The 24,587-nt window shown below is 45.1% G+C and overlaps 1 protein-coding gene across 4 annotated transcripts in view; it reads left to right on the top strand.

Moving 5' to 3' along the window:
* ODAD1 (outer dynein arm docking complex subunit 1) overlaps positions 1–22,544 on the top strand; it is a 31,415-nt gene extending 8,871 nt beyond the window's left edge. For all 4 annotated transcript variants that reach the window (XM_066628686.1, XM_066628682.1, XM_066628685.1 and 1 more), the window contains 13 exons: positions 1,561–1,660; positions 3,490–3,679; positions 4,137–4,259; positions 4,352–4,465; positions 7,042–7,109; positions 8,236–8,423; positions 10,112–10,237; positions 10,435–10,517; positions 12,015–12,183; positions 14,161–14,324; positions 17,240–17,343; positions 20,207–20,285; positions 21,037–22,544. In XM_066628686.1, the coding sequence (XP_066484783.1) occupies positions 1,561–1,660; positions 3,490–3,679; positions 4,137–4,259; positions 4,352–4,465; positions 7,042–7,109; positions 8,236–8,423; positions 10,112–10,237; positions 10,435–10,517; positions 12,015–12,183; positions 14,161–14,324; positions 17,240–17,343; positions 20,207–20,285; positions 21,037–21,096 (1,568 nt within the window). In that variant the 3' untranslated portion in view covers positions 21,097–22,544. The remainder of the gene's footprint in view (positions 1–1,560; positions 1,661–3,489; positions 3,680–4,136; positions 4,260–4,351; positions 4,466–7,041; positions 7,110–8,235; positions 8,424–10,111; positions 10,238–10,434; positions 10,518–12,014; positions 12,184–14,160; positions 14,325–17,239; positions 17,344–20,206; positions 20,286–21,036) is intronic.
* Positions 22,545–24,587: the final 2,043 nt, after the last annotated feature.

The following is a 24,587-nucleotide window of genomic DNA, read 5'->3' as shown; positions in this document are numbered from 1 at the left end:
TGTAAAAACACAAAGCCAGTAAAAAGAGCGATTCCTGCCAAGAACATTTAGGCTGGTGGCTGGCTCTTTTAGTGGAATGTATATAACTAAATTGAACTCTCAACGAGTCTACACCCAGTTGAAACGAGCTGCAAATCTAAGGGGACAAAAATTAGAGCAAAGAGGGTATTTGCTGACAAATCTATGATAGCCCAATCAGATTATAGGTATTTCTCTCAAACATTGCCAGGACAACCAGGAAAGGATTCTGGGATTTTCTTTTTTTAAGTCAAGCTAAAATGTTTCCATGGAGAGTTAAGGGAGTCATTTTTGAAAGGGAACAGAGCAACGAGAACAAGGCCTTTGTATCCAAAGAATGAGGCCAGACAGATGGAACTGGGGCACCTTGGCTGTTTTCCATAAGCCTTGGTTGGTGTTTTGAATTATGCTCTGAACCAGGCCCCTTCAGTGAATATGGGCTTTGAAATATGGCAGGGACTAAACTGAAGTAGCCGAGGTACAAATTGTCCAGCTCCTGGCCTGCATACAGGGGACACATGTGGGCGAGCATTAGTGACTGTGAGAGGATCCAGGGAGTGAGTCATTAACTCTTCTGGGGATGAGCAAATATGATAGTCAGTTGAGAATCTGTCTCTGAGGAAGGGAGAAGACAAGTTGAGAGTGGAAGCAGCTGGGTAGAATAAGAGTTCATTCTGAAGTTATCTGTTAGCTTTGTGTGTTCTTATCTTGGCACTGCACTGCACAATCAGGAACTGTTCTGGAAAAAGGCAGGTGCTTGTTTCTCCTTGGCTGTGCCTCCACTGTGAGCATGGAAGACCTAGCTCTGTGTGTGTGGACTTCAGAGGCTCTGCTTGTCCTCCATCAGACCTGCACTTGGTCCTAGACAAGTGTGCTGATTGACTCCGATCAGCAAGCCGAAAAACTTCTAGATGTGCAGGCTGTCTGGCACTGGAGCACAGAAACAGCTGTCCTGACTCCCCAAAACGTCCAGGGCTTCAGTAACAAGGTAATCTAGGTACAGGATGCTTAGAACTGAAGGATGATCTGATCCAGGAAGTTAATATAAGCCTCTTTGGCAAATAATTTGATACTACAAAGGTCACTGGCACTTCTGGCTACAGATCTATTTTGTTTTTTTCCCCAGAGGTGAAGACTATTTGAAAGAGGAATAGCTGATTGTGGCACATATGCTCACCTTACATTTTCCGTTGGTCATGAATAGATGTAGCAGGTTTTTGTGTTGTCTCAAAAGCCTGCAAAAGCTGCTAGAGCAGGTGACCACAGTAGGAAAGAACAATGTATGCAAACACCATGGAAGTGAAGCTTCTCCCTAACCACTTAAATTTATCTTAAAAGCTATTGTCTGCCTCCAACCTAACATGTCCAGTGATGATACAGAACTGGCTGGAGTTAATTAGAGAAATGGAATACCAGTGGGGGCAATTTGCATCTGTCTGGATTAAGTGCTGTGTCTCTGTGCCAAACCCAGCATGGGAAGCTGCTGGACATTCTTAACTGTCCTTTCCATTTGTCTCCTTGTTGTTTATTGCTGTCAACCAGCTGAAAGTGAGTTGGCCAGACTCCAGCGCCAGTTCCGTCTCTTAGAAGGTGACCGTCATGCCTATTCCCTGCAATCCCGCGAAACTATACGCAGACAGATGTATGTATTCACTTCTCATCCTTTTCTAATTTTTGACTCCCTGGAAGTGTGTCTTAAAACTCTGTGTCTTAAAACCCCCCTAGAGAAAGGTGGGAGTGACACAGTTTTATTTTTGTCACTGCAGTCCTGTCATAGTCATACTTTCCTCCCTTGAACATGGGAAGCTGCCTTCTTCTGAGTCAGACCCTTGGTCCATTTATCTCAGTATTGTCTGCATGGACTGGAAGCATTTCTTCATGGTTTCAGACATGAGGATCCCACCAGGGATTGAATCTCAGACTTTCTCTATGCAAAGCTAGTGGCGTATCTAGCATGTGGCAAGTGGAGTCATCTTCCTTGGGCATCACTTGAAGGGGGGGTGTCAGGCACAGACTGGTGCATTTTCGCACCACAGCCAATTTTTTTGTTTTTGCACCAGTTTCAGGGGATCTCCAAAAAGAGGTCAATGAACACTAATTTTCATTACTTTTTTAAGGGGGCTTAGCATTCACACATTTTTGCGTAAATTCACTTTGCTCTTCCCCATCACCCCTTCTCTGTATAGCCTACTGAATAAATTCCCTTGGCGGGATGAACGGAACTGGCTTCCCACCGCATGGTCTCCCCTTCTATGTGTAGCCTACTGAATAAATTCATTTGGTGGAATGAACAGGGTTGCCCCCCACCCCATCATCTCCCCTTCTCTGTGTTGCCTACTGAATCAATTCACTTGGTGGGATGAAAACCCTAAACACTTTTAGGTCTGGGGGAAATAGCTTCTTATCTGTCTCCAGCCTTAAACTGCTCAGAATGCCCAGTTTGCACTCTGGTTTTCAGTTGTTTTACCACTTGGTGAGAGTCTTCATTTCACTTAGGGGTGATCTGTCTTGTCTCCGAAGTGGAGCTGTGTTGATGTTCCGCCATGCATGTTCTCTCAGTCTTATGTCTTGTTCTGATACATCCAGTTCTGAATTTGATGGAGATATAGTACCTCCAACTGCAAGGAGATAATTAAAAAAATTGATATTAAGAGCTTTCCCTTTCTTCTCCCTCCATGTGCTGATGTAGGTACTGACATAACACATGACAATTCACATGCAGCTGGCAACACACAATTGACAACTGATTTGGTCACACCAGACACAGATGAATGTGTGTATTCATAAGAGCTGACCTTTTAATAGGTCCTAAGCTTTACCCCACAATGTATTATGTGCCCAGCCTTGATGTTTTAACTGTAGCAATGTTATCTGTAGCAAGGTTATTTATTGCCTTGGGTTCTAATGCAATATCAATGATTCCTTGTGTGTAGCCTCAGAGAATCCAGGAGTGCCTGCTTTCCTACTCTGGTTTAGTCTGTTAAACTCTACTCCTCACCTAGTGATAGCTGAAGGGCTGCCCTCCTTCCCTCTAATCTTGGCTGTCAAAATCTTATTTCCTTTTTAAGCAAATTTGAAATTCTTGTTTCCAGCCCCATTTGCTTCACAGTGACAAAGAACTATACAGACAGAGCACCTGGTATAAAGGGCCAGATGCAGTTGTTCTGTCTTACATATTTTTGTGACAGTGAACCATGAAGCCTGCATTTTCTGTAGTATATGTACTCTGTTGCACACCCGTTTGTGTCATCTAAAGCTTATGAGATGCACATTTGACCTTGGATCCCCAGCTCTTCTGTCATTCCTCCCTTAGCTGTGTCCCCAGAGTTCCTCTGAGCTGGCGCTGCCACCAATCCCAACCAAAACCCACCATCACTGCTGTCATGATGCTCCCATTCGTGCCCGCATAGCCGCATCCCGCCGTGTCATTCTGCCATCCATCACATCCTCCTTCCCCTGTGTCTCGGACAGGGCAGAAGTGAGGCGCTTAGAAAAGGAGAATGAAGAGCTGCAACGCCGGCAAACCGTGGCCAGTGGTCGCCTCAACCGGCAGCGGGAGAAATCCCAAGCCGACAGTCTGCGTACTATGCTGGAGAAGCGGGATGAGGTGGAGCAACAGATAGCAGAAGTGAAGAAGCAACTGGCCCAGCTTGATAAAGAGGTATGCAGGACCTCTTGAGAAGCTTCTTGAGAAGCAAGAAGCTCAGGGTTTCTGGAAGTGCAGGGCCTAGAGGGCAGAAGCAATAGAGCTGAGAGCCATGACTGTGAGGGAACTGGAGTGCAGTGGAAAAGAACAGTGAATACAGGTAGTGAGTGGTGATGTGAGGCCCTGGGAGTGGGTTAAAAACATCACATTCTTGCCTCTTTTTTTTTTCTTTTCCATGTCCAAGTAAGGATAAATTGGAAGCCTGTGGAAAAAGTTCCGTGGGAACAGGGTAGGATGAAAATATGAGGGCAAGAATGCAGAAAGGGTTCCTCGGTGTTACTGGTTGGCGCAGAGGAGCAATGATCTATAATTTTTTTGCCTCATCCTAAATTTTGGTTTCATACCTTAAACAGGTTGACATGTCCTCTTTCTGTAGTCTCTTTTATTTTCCTTTGCTTCCCTGGCATGACAGATCCGAACCTGGAAGAAGCGTGTGGATGACCGGAAGCAGGTGGTAGGCAGTGAGACTTTGCTCCAACAACAAAGGGCCCACTTGCAGCACAGGATACAGACCATGGAGAACCAGCTGGACAGGGTAAAAAATGGCTGTCACTGCTAGGGCGGGGGGAGGCTGAGAGCCAGGGTTCCCAAGTTGTTTCCAGTTTTCATTCCACCTTCTGTTTCCAGGTCTCCTCTGAATTCAGTTCTCAGCTTGTTGAGAACGCACAGCTACGAGAAGATCTAGAAGTTCTCCAGATTGGCCATGATCACTTTGATCAACTTTATAAACATCTAGACCAGGTTATACTAGGGAGAATTGGGGAGGGAAGTTGGGATGTAATGTGCTGACTTGGTTTCTGAGAGGGGCTGGAGTGATATGATAGGCGAATGGAGGTTCTGTTTTGGAATTCTAGTTGCTGGTTGCCTGGTGAGAACTCCAGTATGGAATGGAATGGTGTGATTGGCTGTTGAGGATGGAACCATACCACTGAGGCTTCTCATTGGACGAGAGAGAATTTATCATAAAATCAAATTAAGCCATTTAGAAAGCCTCTGATTTATTGTTGTTATTGTTATTTGATGGAAGACTGTAATGGGTAAACTAGATTCTGTCACAGACAGCTATAGTACTTTATTCTTTTCCTGTCATGGCAGTCAGTCCAGATATGGTTCAACTGAAGATTGAACCAATCACAATGGAGAGAGGTGAAAAGCGGTGTGCCCCAAGGATCTGTCCTGGGACCGGTGCTTTTCAACCTCTTCATAAATGACCTGGAGACAGGGTTGAGCAGTGAAGTGGCTAAGTTTGCAGACGACACCAAACTTTTCCGTGTAGTAAAGACCAGAAGTGATTGTGAGGAGCTCCAGAAGGATCTCTCCAGACTGGCAGAATGGGCAGCAAAATGGCAGATGCGCTTCAATGTCAGTAAGTCATGCACATTGGGGCAAAAAATCAAAACTTTAGATATAGGCTGATGGGTTCTGAGCTGTCTGTGACAGATCAGGAGAGAGATCTTGGGGTGGTGGTGGACAGGTCGATGAAAGTGTCGACCCAATGTGCGGCGGCAGTGAAGAAGGCCAATTCTATGCTTGGGATCATTAGGAAGGGTATTGAGAACAAAACGGCTAGTATTATAATGCCGTTGTACAAATCGATGGTAAGGCCACACCTGGAGTATTGTGTCCAGTTCTGGTCGCCGCATCTCAAAAAAGACATAGTGGAAATGGAAAAGGTGCAAAAGAGAGCGACTAAGATGATTACGGGGCTGGGGCACCTTCCTTATGAGGAAAGGCTACAGCGTTTGGGCTTCTTCAGCCTAGAAAAGAGACACTTGAGGGGGGACATGATTGAGACATACAAAATTATGCAGGGAATGGACAGAGTGGATAGAGAGATGCTCTTTACACTCTCACATAATACCAGAACCAGGGGACATCCACTAAAATTGAGTGTTGGGCGGGTTAGGACAGACAAAAGAAAATATTTCTTTACTCAGCGTGTGGTCAGTCTGTGGAACTCCTTGCCACAGGATGTGGTGCTGGCATCTAGCCTAGACGCCTTTAAAAGGGGATTGGACAAGTTTCTGGAGGAAAAATCCATTATGGGGTACAAGCCATGATGTGTATGCGCAACCTCCTGATTTTAGAAATGGGTTAAGTCAGAATGCCAGATGTAGGGGAGGGCACCAGGATGAGGTCTCTTGTTATCTGGTGTGCTCCCTGGGGCATTTGGTGGGCCGCTGTGAGATACAGGAAGCTGGACTAGATGGGCCTATGGCCTGATCCAGTGGGGCTGTTCTTATGTTCTTAAGATCAATTCATAGGAGCACTTTCTGCTAACCTCTGTCGCCCTCACCTGTTTTTTCACTCATTTTCAAATCAATCAGGCTTCAATGAATTTCTGTTAAAGGGGTCTTCTAAATAGTTCAAAGCCTGTCAAGATCCCCGGTCAAATAAGAATTTAATTTCCTCACTCTTGTGGAGTTTTCCAAATGTGGCTGTTCCATAGTCTACATATGCATTGAATCTGCTCTGCTCATGACTGGCCACTTTCTTTTCTTGCTTATTCAAAAAAATCTCTCCTAGATGGCTTCATTGCTTAGGACAGTGGTTCTCAAACTCTCCCAGAGAGTTTGAGAGCCACTAAGTACTTGCGTGGGCGCAGCAGTGAAAGTAGATGCAGAGCAATTGCGCCCCGCCTCCGCTAAAGTGGAAGAGGAGCGCGATCGCTCCGCATTTACTTCCACTGCTGCGGGGAGCCCTGCTGCAGGTCGCCCCGGGCTCCCCGCAGCCTGGGGAGGCTGCAGGAGGCTTGGGTACGTGCACCCAAGCCCCTGCAGCCCCCCCTGGGCGGCGAAATCCTGGGGATCGCACCGCTGCCTCCTCCCTGCCTCTAGACTACCCCCACCCCTTAAGGGGGCAGCCAGGGTTCACAGGCTGGGGCATAGCGATGCCCAGTTTGAAAAGCCCTGGCTTAGGGCATTGTCTGAATTGTTCTGTGCAATGCAACCTGCAATTTTGCATGCCACTGAAAACCTCCCAAACGCTCCTTTTCAATTATGTGTGCAATCTGGGCAGGAGAGGAAAAAAAGAAAAGCAGAAAAAGAAAAAAAAACCCACTGAGGAGTTGTATGAGTTATCAGCAGGACCAGTTTTGATTAATGTGGTTTTACATAGGGTTAGGAGGGGGGGGGGGGGAGAAACACAGGAAGGAAAATCTAGGCATTGGCCCTGTGTTTCTGCTATGGATCATCATAGGACAATCATTTGAGGAGACAAGAGCTGTGATTAGGCAACACAAAGCGAGGGAGAGGAGCTTTGACCATCCTGTTACATAAGGGGGTGGACCTGAAGGCCCCATTCTTTTTCTTCCTTAGGAGCTGATGACAGCACGCCAAGCCATTGGGGCCATCATTCGCTCATCTTCTGCGGCCTATGATGCCAGGTTCGTAGAAGGGGGTACTCTTATGCACTAGAGGAGAATTCTTCTACCCCTTAGTGCTGGAACCTCACCCATCGGTATAACCTTCCCTGGTCCTTGATCACTCCTCAGTGGCCCTGCTGCCTCTCACTTCTTAATGCACTGTGATAGCTTCAGAAGTATTAGTTTCACTGCTTCTCAAATCCTCACTTTTAGCGTAAAACCTTAGCTCTGGTCTCTAGCGTTATAGGCAGGGCTTTGCATCCTCCTTAGTAAAAGAATGAACAACTGCTTCAAGACAATCCAAAGAGAGGCAGTATGGTGTAGTGGTTAGAGCCAATGGGAGACTGGGTAGATGAGAATTCAAATCCCAACTCAGCCATGAAGTTTACTGAATGACTGTGGGTCAGTATTTTTTCAACTTAAGTTATATTACAGAGGAGTTCTGTTTTTGTGAAAATGGAAAGGGAATGAGGTAATAGAGAACCATGTATGTTGCACTGAGCTTTTTGGAGAAAGGGTGAGATAAAAAAGACAAATAATCAAATTCTTTGTCAAGAAAAGCAGAATTCTGTGTCTTTGGTCTGTTTATGGACACCTGTATTTAATTTGCATTGATCTGTTTGTAGGTGAGGGACAGGGTAAAGAAATTATGTGAAGCACTGAAGCCTGATGCTTCAGTCCCCAAAAGTCTCCCTGTAGTTTCAGAGAGTGTGCCAAGTCTATATGTGCAAGCATAAGAACTGGAAACTATTGTTTCAAAGTTATTATTGGGGTGCTCAATTTTTGCCCAGTGCCAAATTCTGGATGGGTTTTTTTTTCCTTGAATCACAAGCCTCTCACACCATAGCTTCACATAATGGCCCTGGTATTGAATTGGACCATCAGTTCATCTACTTGACAGGTAATAGCCTCCCAGAGTCTTGAAGAGAGGCCTTTCCCAGCCCTGGTCCTGCAACTGAGGTGCTGAGAAATGAATCTCAAACTCCCACATTCCGCCACTATATTACACCAGTTCTTGCTACACCAGCTTTCTGGGGGAAATGAGAATAGTGCATTTCATAGCATGTGGAGTGTTGGGAACTGGAACCCTAGGTTTCTTCTCTCCCACAAATCTTGCCTTGTGTTTTTTCCATTGGGGCAAACGCAGGGATGAGGCACAGGCTCGCCTGGGTCAGTTGCAGGACAAGGCAGCAAAGGACCTTGCTCAGTATGAACAAGAGACAAAAGAATTATACCGCATCCTAGACCATGACCGTCAGATGAGTGATTTCATTACCATCAAGCTGCAGGAGCGGGCTCTCACCGAGGAGGCGTTGAAGGCCAAGGAAAAACATGGTGTGTTGGGGGTATTAGGAGCCAGAATACAGGGAGGGAGGTATGTCAGATAGCAGGGGAACTTAGTGCCATAGCAACTGCTGTAACTGGGAAAATCTAGTGATTTGAAGCAGAAAATTCTGGGATTCAAAGAATCCAAATTCCAGGTTGTCTGAGTACCAGACTAGACATGAGCTTATGTCATTGGCCCTTGTCCTGATTTTTGAAATGTGTAAATAGTAGCCATGGGCACTTCTGATCCAGGTCAGGACCATGGCATGGGGGAGGGAGTAAATAACCATTCCCTCCCCCCTGCATCCCAATGTGGGGAGAGCATAGCTGCTATTTACATTTTTTTTTTAAAGAACTCACAAGGGCCATTGGCGGGATTAAAATTATGTCTGGTTTGGCTGTGAGGATGTGTGCCCAAGGTCACCTAACAGGGATTATCTACCTCTTAAAACATTAACCAACTATTTGCACCTGTAGTCAAGGTGCCTGAGGCATGGTTAAGAGCCCAAGCCTATGCATGTCTACTCAGAAGTAAGTCCCATTATGGTCAATTGGGGCTTACTCCCAGATAAGTGTAGATATGATTGTAGCCTTGTATGATTTGAGCTGCTACTTTGCTTTCTTAATTGACCCATGTTAAGAGATCCATGAGCCAGGTGTGAAATAGTGGCTCAGGGGATGACCACACTTTTTGAAAGTAAAGAACATGTGTCTGAGAACATGCGCAACCCAGGAGCTTCCTTCCAGCACAGAACTGAGAGCTTCTAGTCCTTTCAAACAAAAATCTACTCCTGGTTTAAAATAAAGTTTTCTCCATGTCAGTAGCATAACTGAGAAAGGAGGGGTAAGGAACTCCGTTTTGTAGCTGCTAACGTTGAGGAATTGGAAACCCTTGTCAGTCTATAATAATAATAATAATAATAATAATAATAACAATAACAATAACAACTTTATTTTTACCCCGCCTTTCTCCCCGAAGGGACTCAAGGCGGCTTACAACATATTAAAAACATAATTTAAAAACAAATAAAAACATATTAACACATCATAAAAAACAGCAGTCAGAATACCAGTTGCCAACCTTCAGTCTCGAAAGACTATGGTATCGTGCTCTGAAAGGTGGTTCTGGAACAGCGTCTAGTGTGGCTGAAAAGGCCAATTCGGGAGTGACAATCCCTTCCACACCGGGAGCAAGTGCAGTCTGTCCCTGGTCTGTCTCCCAGAATAAAAACTAGTCAGAATAAAAACTAGCAGTCAGAATAAAAACTAGGTAAAAAGAGCATAGAGCAGCAGCAAGTCATAAATGAATCAGGCCTGTAAAAATATTAAAAGATGTTAAAAAGATGTTAAAAGGCTGAGAACTCAGAAGGCTTGTTTAAACAGAAGGGTCTTCAGGCCTCGCCGAAAGGTCTCAAGAGAAGGAGCCATTCTCAAGTCAAGGGGAAGGGAGTTCCATAGCGCTGGTGCCACTACTGAGAAGGCCCTATTTCTTGCAGCCGCCCCACGTACCTCTTTAGGCGGTGGCACTTGTAAAAAGGCCTTCTCTGATGACCTAAGAGGACGAGCCGGATTGTACGGGAGTAGGCGATCTCTAAGATACCCTGGTCCAGAGCAGTATAGGGCTATATTGCGCAACACCCAGAGATTCTGATCTCTCTTCTGCCCACCCTGTCCTAAATTCTGTTCTTTCTCATCAGAGCAAGAGCACAGACGGCGAGACCCGGAGGAAGAGTTGGTGGATTCTTACAACCGTGCCTTCAAACAGATCCTGGAGCTACCTGGCATGACCAGCCTCGATGTTGCAGTGAATAACTATATTACAGGTGACATGAGAGGCAGGGGAGGCTGTATGGAAGGGGCAATTTTCCTGTCATTTGGGACTTCCTTGCTTGAGAGAGCATTACTGGAAGGGATCTGGGGCCTTCTCCTCCAGAGGGCTGCAGGAGCAAATTGGCACTGGCTGGTTCAGGCAGCAGAGTGTGAGTTCCAATCTGTTTGATGCTTTTACTTTTTACCTTAGCGGAGGAAAGGAACTTTGCTCAATTCAACTATGTCAATGAGCAAAACAATCAGAAGGAGCTGCTATGGGAACAAATCAATGAGGTAAGCAAGGGGATTAGAGTTCCTTTTTTTTTGCTTTTTCTTTTCTTTTTGGGGACACACACACACATTTGTGTACAGCTGCCCCTATGGCTTCTGCACAAGTAGCCCATTGTCTGTTGTGTGCAGTGAGGGAAATGAACTTTCCTACTGATAAAAGGCTGGGGGTGAGCAGATCTGGGGATCATAGTATATAGCATATACATATGGATTAGCTGGGGCTGGGGGATAAGAATAGGCCCTCGGTTTGGCTGTACTTGTCATAAGAGGCGACTAAGCAGCCACTGGGTAGATGGGACTCGATAGCCTGCGAAGGCAGCTCATCTGAGAGAAGGAAAACTCTGATCCCAAACCTCCACTGCCTTGTGGCTGCATCCAGTTATGGAAAAGGCTTCAGGAGTCAACCTCAAGGCAAAATCCGGAGCCGGAGTCCTTGAGGCAGTTCGTGGCTGAACACAGTCACGTTCTGGCAACTCCTGTGACGCCGCTGGAACCAACCGTATTGGCTTCTGCCTTTCCATTGGACCGTTTCAGCGACGTGGAGAGGGGGGATTTGCTGCATGGGTAACAGCCTATCCTCCATACCTACTTTACCCAGGCTTCGCGCACTGGAGAGGACACTGTTCCAGAACCACCATTCAGAGCGCGATACCATAGTCTTCCGAGACTGAAGGATGCCAGTGCAGTGGATTAGCTGAACTGTTCCACTTTGTGCAGGATGTCTGTCAGTCTGCTGGCAGAATTTGGCTTGATTTCTAGACTCCAAAATGAGGAGCAGCACTGTGGAACAGAAAGCTTGGACAAGAATTTCAAGAGGAACACAGATGTTCCTCTTGAAATTGCTATGCTCCATACCCTGGCAATATGCTTGTGAGATTGTTAGTGAGGATTGTGAGATTGGCAGCTGGCAAGTAATCGCTTTCATTAGAAGAAAGAAAATTCACAGAAACATTATGCTTCTAACCTTTGTGGTTATGGAGATAAAAAATCTGTAAGCAATACCTGATGAAATCTCAAGAGCCAGAGAGAGGTTGCAAGTGGTCAGGAGGTGGAGTGTCTCATCTCTTTCTTCTTTTCCTGATCACTACTCTTATCTTAATACCACTTCCTTGTTTCATTTCTTGACCATATTCTCAGACTTTAGCTGTTGCAAAAACTGGGGATCACTGCTGCATCCCACTGAAGGAAGCTTTGGTAGGTTCCTGGTTCCCAGTTTCATCATGCAGAAACAGCCTAAGGAATTGCAGTGTGCACATCTCTGCTTGTCAAATAAGCCTTTGGCCACCCCCAGATCACACATACTCTCTGCTGTGTCTCTTTCCCTTTCAAGATGTCTGTGGGCATCCAGCCCAAAGCTTTTTTTTCAGACAGGGTGCTCTCAAGTATGATGTCTCCCTGCTGATTAAATGTTTTTCCCACACCAGTACTCTTTGTTTCTGCTGAACTTCTGGAACAATAAAAATAACAGGACGCTTCAGAACCTTCCCTGCACTCTTTCAGATCTACCATGAGATACAGGAGGTCCGAGAGCTGGGGGACCAGAAGAAGATGGAGCTGAGGTTGCGACTGAAGGATACTGAAATGCAACAGGAGCAAACAGTGAATGAGGCCAAGTTGATTGAGCTTCAGCTGAAGAGCACCTGCAAAGTTTTGGAACAACTCAAAAGTGGTAAGGAAGTGGGTGTGATAAGGTGTTACCCGTGGGGAGGCGCTATTGCAGAAACTCTGCTATCTGTATCTGGGAAGGGAGGGATGCAAACATCCTGTATTTTGTAACTTCTCTCTGCAAGCTTGAAGACTAGAAACTTGCTCACTTCTTTAAATGAAAGCTGAATGTCAAACTTGATGTGTCACTAACTGCAATTTTCTGTTCCTTTAAAAAAAAAAAAGAGTTGTGGGAGCCTCTAATCTGGATCAGGATGACAGCATGGGTGGAGGGGCATTTAATTCTTTCATTCCATGCCACTGTCCTAATGAAAATTGTTTCCTCAGAGTTGCTTTTGTCCTAGGAGGTAAATTGCTATTGGTGCTAACAGCACCTTCCCTCCCAGGACAAAGAACAGTTTGGGGGTGTGTGTGTGTGTGTGTGATTTTCATTGGAACTGCAGCTGTGTGTGTGTGTGTTGGGGGGATAACCACCCACATCATAATTCTCCCAGAGTCCAGATCAGTCTCCCCAGAGGCTGCTGCTAAAAAAAAATCAGTAAAATAAAGAAGATGGAATGACAATGATGTGTTCAACATCATGTCTAATTTGACTCTCAGTTTTTCAGGATACCATGTTCCATGTTGGATGCTGTGCAGGAAACATCCAGCCAATGATATATTGTGGGCTACCTCATGCCCTACCTCCCACCTTGGGGGGCCTTTACCAGAAATGTGGATCTCCTGCTCATGGGGACCACTGGCGCCCCCAATTCTGGTTGTTATGTTGTGTTCAGTATTCAAAGAAAACAACAGTGACATGCTGTTTCTGTGGCTGCCTTTAGAGATCATTTGGGCACTCAGTTTGTTCAAATACAGCAGGCCGTCAGCTGACATGGGATATGCATAAAACATCTTGTCAGTTGTAAAACAGATACACAGAGTTTTTGTGCATTTCAGGGTGCATTACAGAACGCTGGGGTTGTCCTGGCCTAAAACCTTATACAGTTTGGTAGTTCTCAGGTCATCTGGGTAGGTCCTTCTGCAGGATTCCCACCTAGTGAGTCATTGGGCCTTTCCAGTGGTCCCTCCCCCCCTTAGGTTGGTTTACCTGGGAGCTGCCCTCATGAATTTTAAATACCAGAAACCCACTCACCCCACAACAATGGTTTCATTTGCCCAGGCCTGTTGATTTATTGTACTCCAGTTGATTGATTTACTTTAATTTGCCCAAGCCTCCTTACCCAATGACAACCCTGGGTCGAGCACAGGCTTTGCATAGCGAAGGCTCCATAGTCCACCCCTGGCTACACCAGACCAGACTGGGAAAGATCTTGGAGAGCTGCTGCTAGTCAGTGCAGGAGTGCTAGATGGGCCAAGTGCCTGACTCAATAGGCAGTGGCTTCCTGTGTCAATCAGAGGGGGCAAAGTGGCTTAGAGCAAGGGAACACATTTTCTCTCCCCAGATGCCAGAATTTGGACTTTTCCAGTGGAATGGAATGGCAGCAGGCTCAGGGCAAAGGCGAGGAGGCCTGTCTTTTCTTTCATGCAGTGTATAATTAAGACTAGAGGCAGACAGGAGCATTTGAGAGGGTTGGAAATGGGTTGAGAGACCTTGCTTGCCACAGAGTACATGCACGTGCACATCTGCTTCTCTTTTGCCTCTGGTCAAAGGTTTGCATGTTTTGGAAATATGACAAAAACCTATTTATAGCAGGTGTAAGTGGGATGAGCGCTCTTTCAAATTGCCTTGAACTCGGGGGAGGGAACTGTTGCTTGACTCTGGTCTATACTGTGGAATTCATAATCACTACATGGACTGATGCCTTCAAAGGAAGAATAAGTGAATTCATACAGCTGATAGCTGTTATCAGAGTGCTTGGATGTTGAGCCCAAGCCCCCTGGGCTCTCTAGGAGGGGAATGGGCAGTAGCATTGTAGAGTTGGGGCTTTGGGGAGCCAAGTCTGAAATGTTTTCGCTTTCTCTCCAACTCCTCTTAAAGCGATCGAGTCTCTCTTCAGGAAGCTGCAATGCGACCGCTCAGCACTGGAAAAATTGCTGGGGGGAACGACGGCTGCACGTGATGAGAATGTTCCAATCTATCTGGGCTTGATTGAGAAAAAGACAAACGAGTTGTTGGCAATGTACTCCTTCTTGTCTGCTGAGGTAGGCAGGGTTGAATAGGCAGGACAAAACAACTAGGGATAGAGGAGAGGGTGTGTGTGTTTGTTATGTTTCCAGCTGATTCATTTTGTGGAGAGAAGAGTTTCTTAAAGTCCCTGAAACAGGACAAAGTGAAATTCTTCTCATTTTCTTCCAGCAGTGCAGCTCAGTCCTGCTGCTGCAATTGCCATGTGAAAAATGTTTTATTGGATATGAAGATCCATGTGGCCTTTGCCAGAAAGGTGTGGCAGCTGGATATTGGAGACCACAGACCTCTCCCATAAAATCTATATTGATTTTTCTTTTCTGTCCTAGCCTATGTATTCACACCTATAGGGAAGGCGGGGTATAAATTTCTATAATAATAATAATACAGCAATGGTTTCTAACTGGGGTTGTTGCCCAGTTGAAGAAATCTTTGTTCACGTATTGACTAAAACCCATATGAGGGCCCAATCCTGTCCAATTTTCCAGTGCCAGTGTAGCTGTGCCAAAGGGGCATGCACTGCATCCTGTGGCAGAGAGGCAGTCACAGAGGCCTCCTTAAGGTATGGGAGTACTTGTTCCAATGGCTGCACCAGTGCTGGAAAATTGGATAGGTTTGGGCCCTGAGTCATCTATGTAAATTTGCATATGGGCAAATGCAGTAGTTCTGAAGAAAGAAGCAAACTTCCTTTGATTTCAGAGCAGGCATACATTGTGGAAGAGACATTCCCTCAATTGTGAGAGAAAAGGGGAAGCCCCTCTTTCCAGATGGAACTTGTCACCTACAGTTTTTATAAGTTCTTACACTTAAAAATAATATATTAAAAACCAACTTTCCAATTAATCAACAACATTTTTAGTTGAGTATATTAATTGATTTACTTTAATCAGTTCAACACTTTTGCTTTAGTTTTAACTGCCCCACTGTAGGGGGGAAAAAAATTAAAGCTACACAGTGATATTCATGATAGTTGAAAATTGGACTGTTACTTTTATTTTTGTTTTGTTTTTTGAACTTAGCATGTTGTATGCTTAGTGTTCCCAAATGCATTTCTACAGTTATGAGGGCTGAAACCATTAATTTTAATTGAAAGCCAGGATTCCAGTGTTAAAAAGTTCAAAATAGCAATAGCTGGCACCATCCTGAAAAAGCCCTCCCTAGATCCCACTACTATGGAAAATATTTGGCCAGTTTTGAACCATCCATTTCTAGGCAAGCTGATCAGGCAGGTGGTGACATCCCAACCCCAGGGATTCCTGAATGAGACAGATTACCTAGCTCCCTTTCAGTCTACTTTAAGGCCAGGCTTTGGGTCAGAGATTGCCCTGGTGAGTGACCAGCATCAGGAACCAGATGGGGAGGACAGCCTGTTGGTCCTGTTGGACCTCTCAGTGGCTTTCAGTTAAGTTGGCTGTAGTGCCCTGCTCACATGGTTGGCTGAATTGGGGCTTGCAGGCATTACTCTGGAGTGGTTCTGTACTTTCTTTCCTGTTAGGTCCCAGAAGGTGGTGCTGAGGGGTGCCTGTTTGGCACCCTGACCACTGCAGTGTCGTGTGCCTCAGGGCTCCATCTTATCCCTCATGCTATTTAATACCTACATGAAACCTCTGGAAGAGGACATCTGCCTGGGGATTTGGAGTGGGGTTCCATCAATATGCCAATGACACCCAGCTCTATCTCTTCATCAAATAGTGGAGGGGCTGGCAAGATCTGGAGGAGGTTGGGGGCTGACAAATTGAAATTAAATCCAGACAAAACAGAGGTCTTCATGGTCTAAAACCATGATGCAGGTGGTAGTTCATCCACCTGTTCTGAATGGGGTTGCACTCCCTCTTCAACAACAGGTATGCAGGTTCGGGAGTACTAGATTAGCAGCTTCTCCTGGATTGCCCAGTTTAGGCTGGTGCAACAGCTGTGATTATACCTGAGTTGGTCAGACCAGACCACAGTGGTTTGTTCCTTTTTGACATCTTGGTTAGATTACGGTATGTAACAGGCTCTACTACCTTGAAGACAGTTCGGAAACTACAACGGATGCAGAATGCAACAGTCTGTATGGTTACTGGATGTCGGCGGTTTGACTGCTGTTCCAGTGACTACACTGACTTCCAGTTTGTTTCTTGGCCCAATTCAAGATGCTGGTTTCAACCTTTAAAGCCTTTTATAATGAAGATCATGTGAGGGACCCACCTTCTTTCATATATGCTCGCTTATATCCTCAGTTTTTCTGAGTGGGTCCTCCTGTAGGCTCTGTATTTGATGGAGTATGGAAGGGAGGTAGGGCCTTTTCACTGGTGGCACTGCAGTTATGGAGCTCCCTCCCTGGAGATTTGAGAGCTGTTGATGTTTTCCAGCAGAGAATGAAAATGTTTTTGTTTCATTTCACTTTTGTATAGTTAGGGTGGGAGTCATGTTGATATCATTGACTCCCTTATGCTCCTCCTCTTATGTCTATGTGCTTACTGCTACATTTTAACCTGCACTGCTGTATCATTTGTGGCTGCTGCTTGTGTTTTTATGTATTTATGATGTTTTATGCCACTGGTTCTTTATTATGAGCCTCTTCTCCATTGTCCTATTGCTGATGCGTATAAGAGTGTTTTTTTTAATGCTGTGAGCTTTTACTGTGAAATGCTTTTATCTTGTATTGTAAGTATACCTTTTTTTGGGTTTTAAAAAAAAATGTTATTAGCTGCCTTGGACATTCACTATGCAGGGGAAAGGCAGGATAAAAATGTATTAAATAAAAGATTGAGCCGCTACCAGTATGTTGTTTAGTTTTTAACCCAGTCGAGGAAACAGAGAGAGCTGGGTTAATAGAGAGGGAAAGCCTTTTATAGGTTTGTTCTTTTTTTAATTTTCTTCACTTTAGTTCTTCAGTGGGAGAACAATCAACTCTGACCACAAACTCAAATTCTGTCTCGTCTCTTAGGAAAACAACCGGCCATACGATACTTTGGAGACAGTGCAGCTGCTCTTGGGCCAGCAGCCTGAGATTCCCTCTCATCCACACCATATTCGGCCACCCACTACTGGGTAAGTAGGACTTGTTGTTCCTATGTGAACTTAGGGCCCAATCCTATCCAACTTTCCAGCACCAAGGCAGCCGCAATGCAGCCCCAAGATAAGGGAACAAATGTTCCCAAACCTTGAGGAGGCCTCCAAGACTGCCTCCCCAACACAAGAAGCAGTGCATACCCCATAGGCACAGCAGTGCTGGCACTGAAAATGGGATAGGATAGGGCCCACAGTCATCTGTTGAGCACTTCTGCTGAGGCCCTGCCTGGTCCACCCCCAGGTTGCAGAGCTAAAGTGAGTGCCAGTGGAGAACAGGGCCTTTTCTGTGGCAGCACCCAGACTTGAGACATACAAAATTATGCACAGGAAGGATAGAGTGGATAGAGAGATGCTCTTTAGCCTCTCACGTAACACCAGAACTAGGGGACATCCACTAAAATTGAGTGTTGGGAGAGTTAGGACAGACAAAAGAAGATATTTCTTTACTCAGCATGTGATTGGTCTGTGGAACTCCTTGCCACAGGATGTGGTGACGGCATCTGGCCTAGATGCCTTTAAAAGGGGATTGGACCAATTCCTGGAGGAAAAATCCATTACAGGTTACAAGCCATGATGTATATGTGCAACCTCCTGATTTTAGAAATGGGCTATGTCAGAATGCCAGTGCAAGGGAGGGCACCAGGATGCAGGTCTCTTGTTATCTGGTGTGCTCCCTAGGGCATTTGGTGGGCCGCTGTGAGATACAAGAAGCTGGACTAGATGGGCCTATGGCCTGATCCAGCGGGGCTGTTCTTATGTTCTTATGCTCTCTGGCATGTTCTTCCTTACCTCATTGAACACACATCTATATTAGTAAGCTTTAGGTGCCAATTCAGAACATTTTTCTTTGCTCAAGACTTGTGGTGTCCCTTGTCCAATTACCTGTTTTGTTAATTTTTTATGGTCTGGCTTTTGAAGGTTTTTAAACAGATTTGAGGGGTCACGGCTCAGCAGTAGAAGGCCCAAAGTCCAATCTCCTGCATTGCCAGCTGACTGAAGGGCTCAGATCGCAAGTGACTTAGAGCTGGAAGGGGTCTTCAAGGCCACCTTGTCCAACCCCCTGCCAAAAGCAGGAAAATTATTTCTAGAACATCTCCAGCAGGTGCCCGTCAAGCCTCTGTTTGAAGACCCACAAAGGGGAACCCACTGCTTACCTCAGTCATTGGTTCTCTCAGGTCACAACTCTTACCATTTAATAATTTATTCCTGATACCCAGTCAAAATCAACTCTCCTTCAGCTTAAGCCCATTAGATCTAATTCTGCTTTCTGAGCTAGCAGAAAAGAAATTTTGCCCTCCTCCATGTGACAGCCCTTCAGATATTTGAAGAGTGCTAACATTTCATCGTCCCCCTTCTCAGCCTTCTTTTCTCCAGGCTAAACCTACCAAGTTCTCTCAGTCTTTCTTCCTAGGACTTGATTTCTAGGCTCCTTATCAACCTCATTGCTCTCATCCAAAACTGCTCCAGTTTGGTTGCATACTTCTTAAAATGTGGTGCCCAGAACTGGACACAGTACTCTTGATGAGGTCTGACCAGATGCACTTCTTGTGCCTGAGCCACTGCCTGTAGACTGTACTGGACTAGTAAAGGTCTGAATCAGTTCAAGGCAGCTTCTGTGTGCAATTCTTTTTGAATGGTTTTATGGCAGCCAGTTGTTTTTAATTCCATTGCAAGCCACCTTGAATGCTTGTTTCAGGTAGCAAGGTGGGTTATGACATTTAAAATATAAAGTGAGGCAAGGCTAAGTGCCATTCTGGCAGGAGGTCTGGCTCAGTTGATAGAGCTGCTGCCTTGTATGCCTGAAGATCTGAGGCTGCCAGTTTGAAATAACCGGAAGTACCCGAGAACTGACGACAAGCTGATATACTGATGAGCTGACCCTCAGTGGCAGAGAGGAGTTGCCGTCAAGTGGAGCGTGGGAGGCGAAGGGCCAGAGGGAGGCCAGACCGGGAAGGAATCCAGCTGGATCCAGGGATCCAGGAGTTCTATGAAAGCTATTCAATTGCACATCCCTGATCTTGTCTGATCTTGGAAGCTAAGCAAGGTCAGGCCTGGTTAGTACTTGGATGGGAGACCACCTGGGAATACCGGGTACTGTAGGCTTATACCATAGTCTTTCGAGACTGAAGGTTGCCATTCAATTGTAAAAAATTCCTACAGGGGTTTAGAACAGCCTGCCTATGTAAACCGCCCTGGATTAAAGTCTGAGGAGAAATCTGACGACCAAAGAAAGGCAGTATATAAATTCCTGAATAAATAAATAAATAAATTCTAGGATGCCTTCGTTTCCCTGTCCTCCCAACTAAAAGCCAGGCAGAAGCTTTAGTGAATGTGTCTGGGATTCAAGAATGTGGCGATCCTTATGAGCAGAAAGGAGGCATGGAAGAACTAGAAGTTGTTTGAGGAGTAGTGGGTTAAGATGAAGGCTGCGTTGTATGTGTGTTGAAAAGGCTCTGTGCCATGCACAACAGGTGGAAAGTCAACTGGTGCAAGTTCCCGGTTGTTGCATCTCTGTATCTGGGGAAAAGTTGTACTTCTTAAGAGTTTTTTTAAATGTGTGTGTTGTTTCTTGCTTGTTGCAGCTGTTAAAAGAGCCTAGAGATAGTTGCCTTGCTTAGAGCAGGAGCAAGTTTTTAAGGGAAAATTGGATTTAGTGGGTTAAATAAGAGAAAGGAATTGCTGGAAGTTAGAAGTCCTCAGAAGAATGTTGGGTTTTGGGGGATGTAATGGGTCTACTGGTTTTTAGGAGGAGCTGTCTTCTTTTTTTTTTTTAATGATCAGTTTATAGTGACTAGTGCAAGGGGGTCTCTCTTCACCATTCTTTTTTCCTTGTCGTCTGCAGAATAAGCCACGAATCAATAGCAGAAGAAGACCAGAGACCCCTCAGTCACACAGAGCTCAGAGAAAAAGTCCTGAAGGATGTGAGTATATACCAGGTTTCTGAGTTCACTTGCAGTGGGTGAAGACGGAAGATGAAAGAAACCATTCTGGAATTCTTTGAAAGGCATGTGTGATTGTGTGTCCTGGGAAGCACATGCCTTCATGCCTTTTTTTTTTGTTTTGTTGGTGTGCTGGACTATATTCCAGTCTAAAGGAGGATTGTGTTCTGTGAAGTCATGGGCTGAGTTCCCAGAAATCTCTTTTGCTTTGCTTTCTACAGAGCGAAGCTACTTTTCTCCCCTTGGAATTGGGTGGGGCAGGCCCTTACTCTGGAACCTTTTTCATGAATAAACAGTTCAGGGCTAAGAATGTGTCCTCTTTTAAGAGGGACACATACTTTTAAAAATATGCAATCTTTTACAATAATGGTTTTGGTCTCTCCCCATTTTAACCTCTCAGGGCATGTTTTGGTCTTTCCTGCATCATTTCAAAATCATAAACTACTCATTGGCAGGGACTTGTTCTTTTTATACTTGTTCTTTTTGACTTGTTCTTGTTCTTTGTAAAGTGCTACATGCATCAAAGGCACAATGAAAATAATTCATAATAAAGCAAAAGTCTTTTGCTGAGGGGACCATCGATCCAGGCATATGATACCTAATCAGATACTTTGACAGAGTAAAACATAGTGCTGTAAATCTTCTACCCAACTTCCTCCAGAGATGTAGTGAGCACATATCTTAATGACTGGTTACATGGAATTAACGCGGTGGATTTCTCTTCTGCCTCCAGGTCCTAAGCAAGGCAGAAGCACATTCCTTCAAGAAAAGCGGAAACATGAACAAAAAATAACCTCATGCCTCTCAACTTGACATCAAATAGATAACTCGAATCGTTGCCCAGCTATGCAAAAGACAGAGGCTGTGATGTCCCTGGCAGGGTGTTGCATTAGGGATATTCCTGGTATTGCTACCTTTCCACCAGTGCCCTCTGCAGCTTTGCTCCTGTTTTGGGATGACTGGTGTGCCTGGATGCACCCTGAAGGAACCTTGCTCTATTGTGGATCCTGGAAAGTCTTCCTCTTCTTGGTGAAACTTCCCTTTTCTTGAAGGCTCACTTAATCAGGACTATGTAGGTGATGTGTAATACACTGTGTGCATGTTAAGAATGCCCCTGTGCTGCTTGTTCCCTTAAGCCCCCTGATTTGACGGTAAGAGAGAATGTATCTTAAAATAGTTTGGTCTATGTTAACGGTATATTTGCCTGTAACCTCTCCTACAAAGGAAGCTGCCCCGTGGGTCTTTAATATTCTGAGTTGGTATTTTTGAAAGCCTTCTGGAGCAAGAGCCCAATTCTAAAACAGGCCACCATCAGACTAGGATCCAGTGACTGAAACTTTCTTTGTTTCCCTAGCAGTCATATTGTGTCAGAAAATTACCCCATCTACTTCCTCACGCTATGATTTGCTAGAGTCTCCAGTGCAGGAAAGACACTCACAAACTCTTGAACAGAGTGGTTGAGGCACAAGAAAGGTTCACAGCGTTAGTTTTGATGTGTTTGAGAGGGAACTGGGTGTGTTAAAACTCAGCCACAAATTTAACTGGCATTTAAAAATAGCAACCTAGTATGTTCTGCAGAATGTGGTTTTCTTCTACCACACATGTGGCCAATATGAGGCTGCATCAAGCCCACACAGGGCTCTCTCTCTCTCTCTACTGCTGCCAGCTCCAGTCTCATCAGCAGTATATGCAAGAGATGTTCATTCTCACATGTAATCTTCACATCAAAACTGTTTGGATTTTGTGTGGTACATGTGTATGGGGAAATTTCCTTTTATATTTTTAAGTTCTCTTAACCCAGAATTTAGTATGGGAGAATTTTTTTAATCCTCAATTATTTCGCCAAGAATGATATCTTCAAAATCTGCTCCTCATTTCCCCTCGCCTCCCATTCTTTCCCTGTAATCCTGTTTCCCACCCAGTCTATTTTCAGCCCTCCAACAATGTCCCAGAGAAGAATCTTGGGGAATATGTTCCCATTCCAAATGTATAATCATCATGAAGAAGAAATTTTCAGTTGTTTCACTGAAGAAAAATGGACACGCATTCTTTCTGATCCTGCCATTCCCGTGGGCGTGAAATGTGGGGGTGGTATGTGGTGGTGGTGGTGGGGAGGGCACACAAATGAGCCTGGTGCCAGAAGGGCCCACAGTCCCTGCAAGGAGCGGAAAAAGATTGTACTGCTGTTTTTGATTATCGGTGTAAATTGGAAGCAAGATAATTAAAATGTTGAACTGGTGAGACCTTGCTTGTTTCTAATAGTTTGGGCAGGGGAGGGAAAGGGAAAAGACCCACAGAGATTGTGAACTGCAAGTTCTGACCAACAGGAGGCCTAGTCAGATCTAGACAAGCAGACATTTTTCTAACCCTGCTAGCCACATTTTTATGAGCTCATACTTAGAACTGGAATTGAATCTGGGACCTTCCACATTCAAATCTTCTGCTGTATTACTGGGCTTCAGACTTTTCATCCCTTGCTACTGCTGAAGGCTGTTTCCAAAGAAGGTGTGTCCTGACTAAGCACAATTAGAAATCAATGAGACAAGTTAGACATGACTGACTTTTAAATCCCATTAAGTAGTGCTTAGTCAAGCTTCACTTCATTTAGAAAGAACCCTCAGTACTATTGAAAGGAGATAAGATGGATGGACCATGCTTTGAGCTATCATAGAGAATGGGCAAGCCTGAGGCTCTGCTTGCAGAACCACTTGTAGCCACCAGGTGTCAGCAGCAGCATACTAGGGAAGTAGTTAATAATCAAAACAATTTTGAAAATTCAGGAAGAGCTATGGAGTGGGGTGTGGTGGATTGGAAAAAAAGGGGGGTGAATTGCTAGAATACTTGGGTTATCTGGGATGGTTGTATGTACAATGAATTAAGAAGCAGTTGAAGGTTGATAGCCAAGATTTCTGAGTTTTGTGTGACACCTCATATATTGGATCATGTTGTTGGCATCCTTCAGTCTCAGAAGACTATGGTATCACGCTCTGAATGGTGGTTCTGGAACAGAGTGTCCTCTCCAGTGCGCGAAACCTGGGTAAGGTAGATATGCTGTTACCCATGCAGCAAATCCCCCCTCTCCACGTCGCTGAAATGGTCCAATGGAAAGGCGGAAGCCAATACAGTTGGTTCCAGCGGCATCACAAGAGTTGCCAGAACATGACTGTGTTCAGTCATGAACTGCCTCAGGGACTCCGGCTCCAGATTTTGCCTCGAGATTGACTCCTGAAGCCTTTTCCATAACTGGATGCAGCCACAAGGCAGTGGAGGTTTGCGACCAGAGTTTTCCTTCTCTCCGATGAGCTGCCTTCCCAGGCTGATGAGCCCCACCTACCTGGTGGCTGCTTAGTCACCTCTTAGGACAAGTACAGCCAAACCAAGGGCCTATTCTTATCCCCCAGCCCCAAGGGGTTATATATTGGATCACCCTGTGGTATTCTGCACTAAGTAATCTGGAGCAAGGATCATCCCTTTATTCTGCAGACCAGAACCCCTGTTTTGCCCATAAGCAACCCATTGCAATGTTACCTGTTAACTGTCTACAAAATGTATTGTCTGGAACAAATCTTCATCCACCTTGCTCTGCTTACAAGGCAGTGGAGATTTGTTATGGAGTAACTAACCTGCCTTAAATAAGCTTGAGTTAATAGGGTGGGGACTGAGGGTACAACCCTAACCAGGTCTACTCAGAAGTAAGTCCTGTTTTGTTCAATGGGGCTTACTCTCAGGAAAGTGGGGTTAGAATTGCAGCCTGAGGTTCATTGCACACTATCCTCTCTGAAATTGCCATTTTTTGTTCACTCACTCTGTCCAGAATCCAGAGGCATAATTGACCTGTGGGTTTTTTTTTTCTTCAGAGAATGCAGGAGAGGGGGAGTGGAGAGCAAAAAGTGCCAGCCTACCCAATGTGGGACTGGCCAAGCACTACTGAGACTTTTCAGGGCTCCCATTAATTAATTAATTAATTAATTAATTAGATTTAATTAAAAGTATCTTGTTTGCTGGTCCTATCTCTTATTGTTATTAAAGTTATTGTTTCCTGTTGCTGAACTAGGGTACTATACTGGCAATGGAGATGGGTGTGGTGTGATAATGGAGCAATGTCTCCAAATGGACGTTCTACACAGCACTTGATTTAATTTCTAGCTAATTATGGGGGAAGCAATGCCCTGGCAGTGCTAAAGATGTATGGTGTGAAAGCAACATAGAATCTCCCGCATCAGAAATACTTGGGAGAAGTGGGGCTGTTTTGCTGATTAAATTGCACATAGGAAGCCAGCACTC

The sequence above is a fragment of the Tiliqua scincoides genome, chromosome 5 (assembly GCF_035046505.1).
Source record: "Tiliqua scincoides isolate rTilSci1 chromosome 5, rTilSci1.hap2, whole genome shotgun sequence".
Classification (NCBI taxonomy): Eukaryota; Metazoa; Chordata; class Lepidosauria; order Squamata; family Scincidae; genus Tiliqua; species Tiliqua scincoides.
The sequence above is the reverse complement of the archived record's forward strand: the minus strand, read 5'-3'. Positions and strand labels throughout refer to the sequence as shown.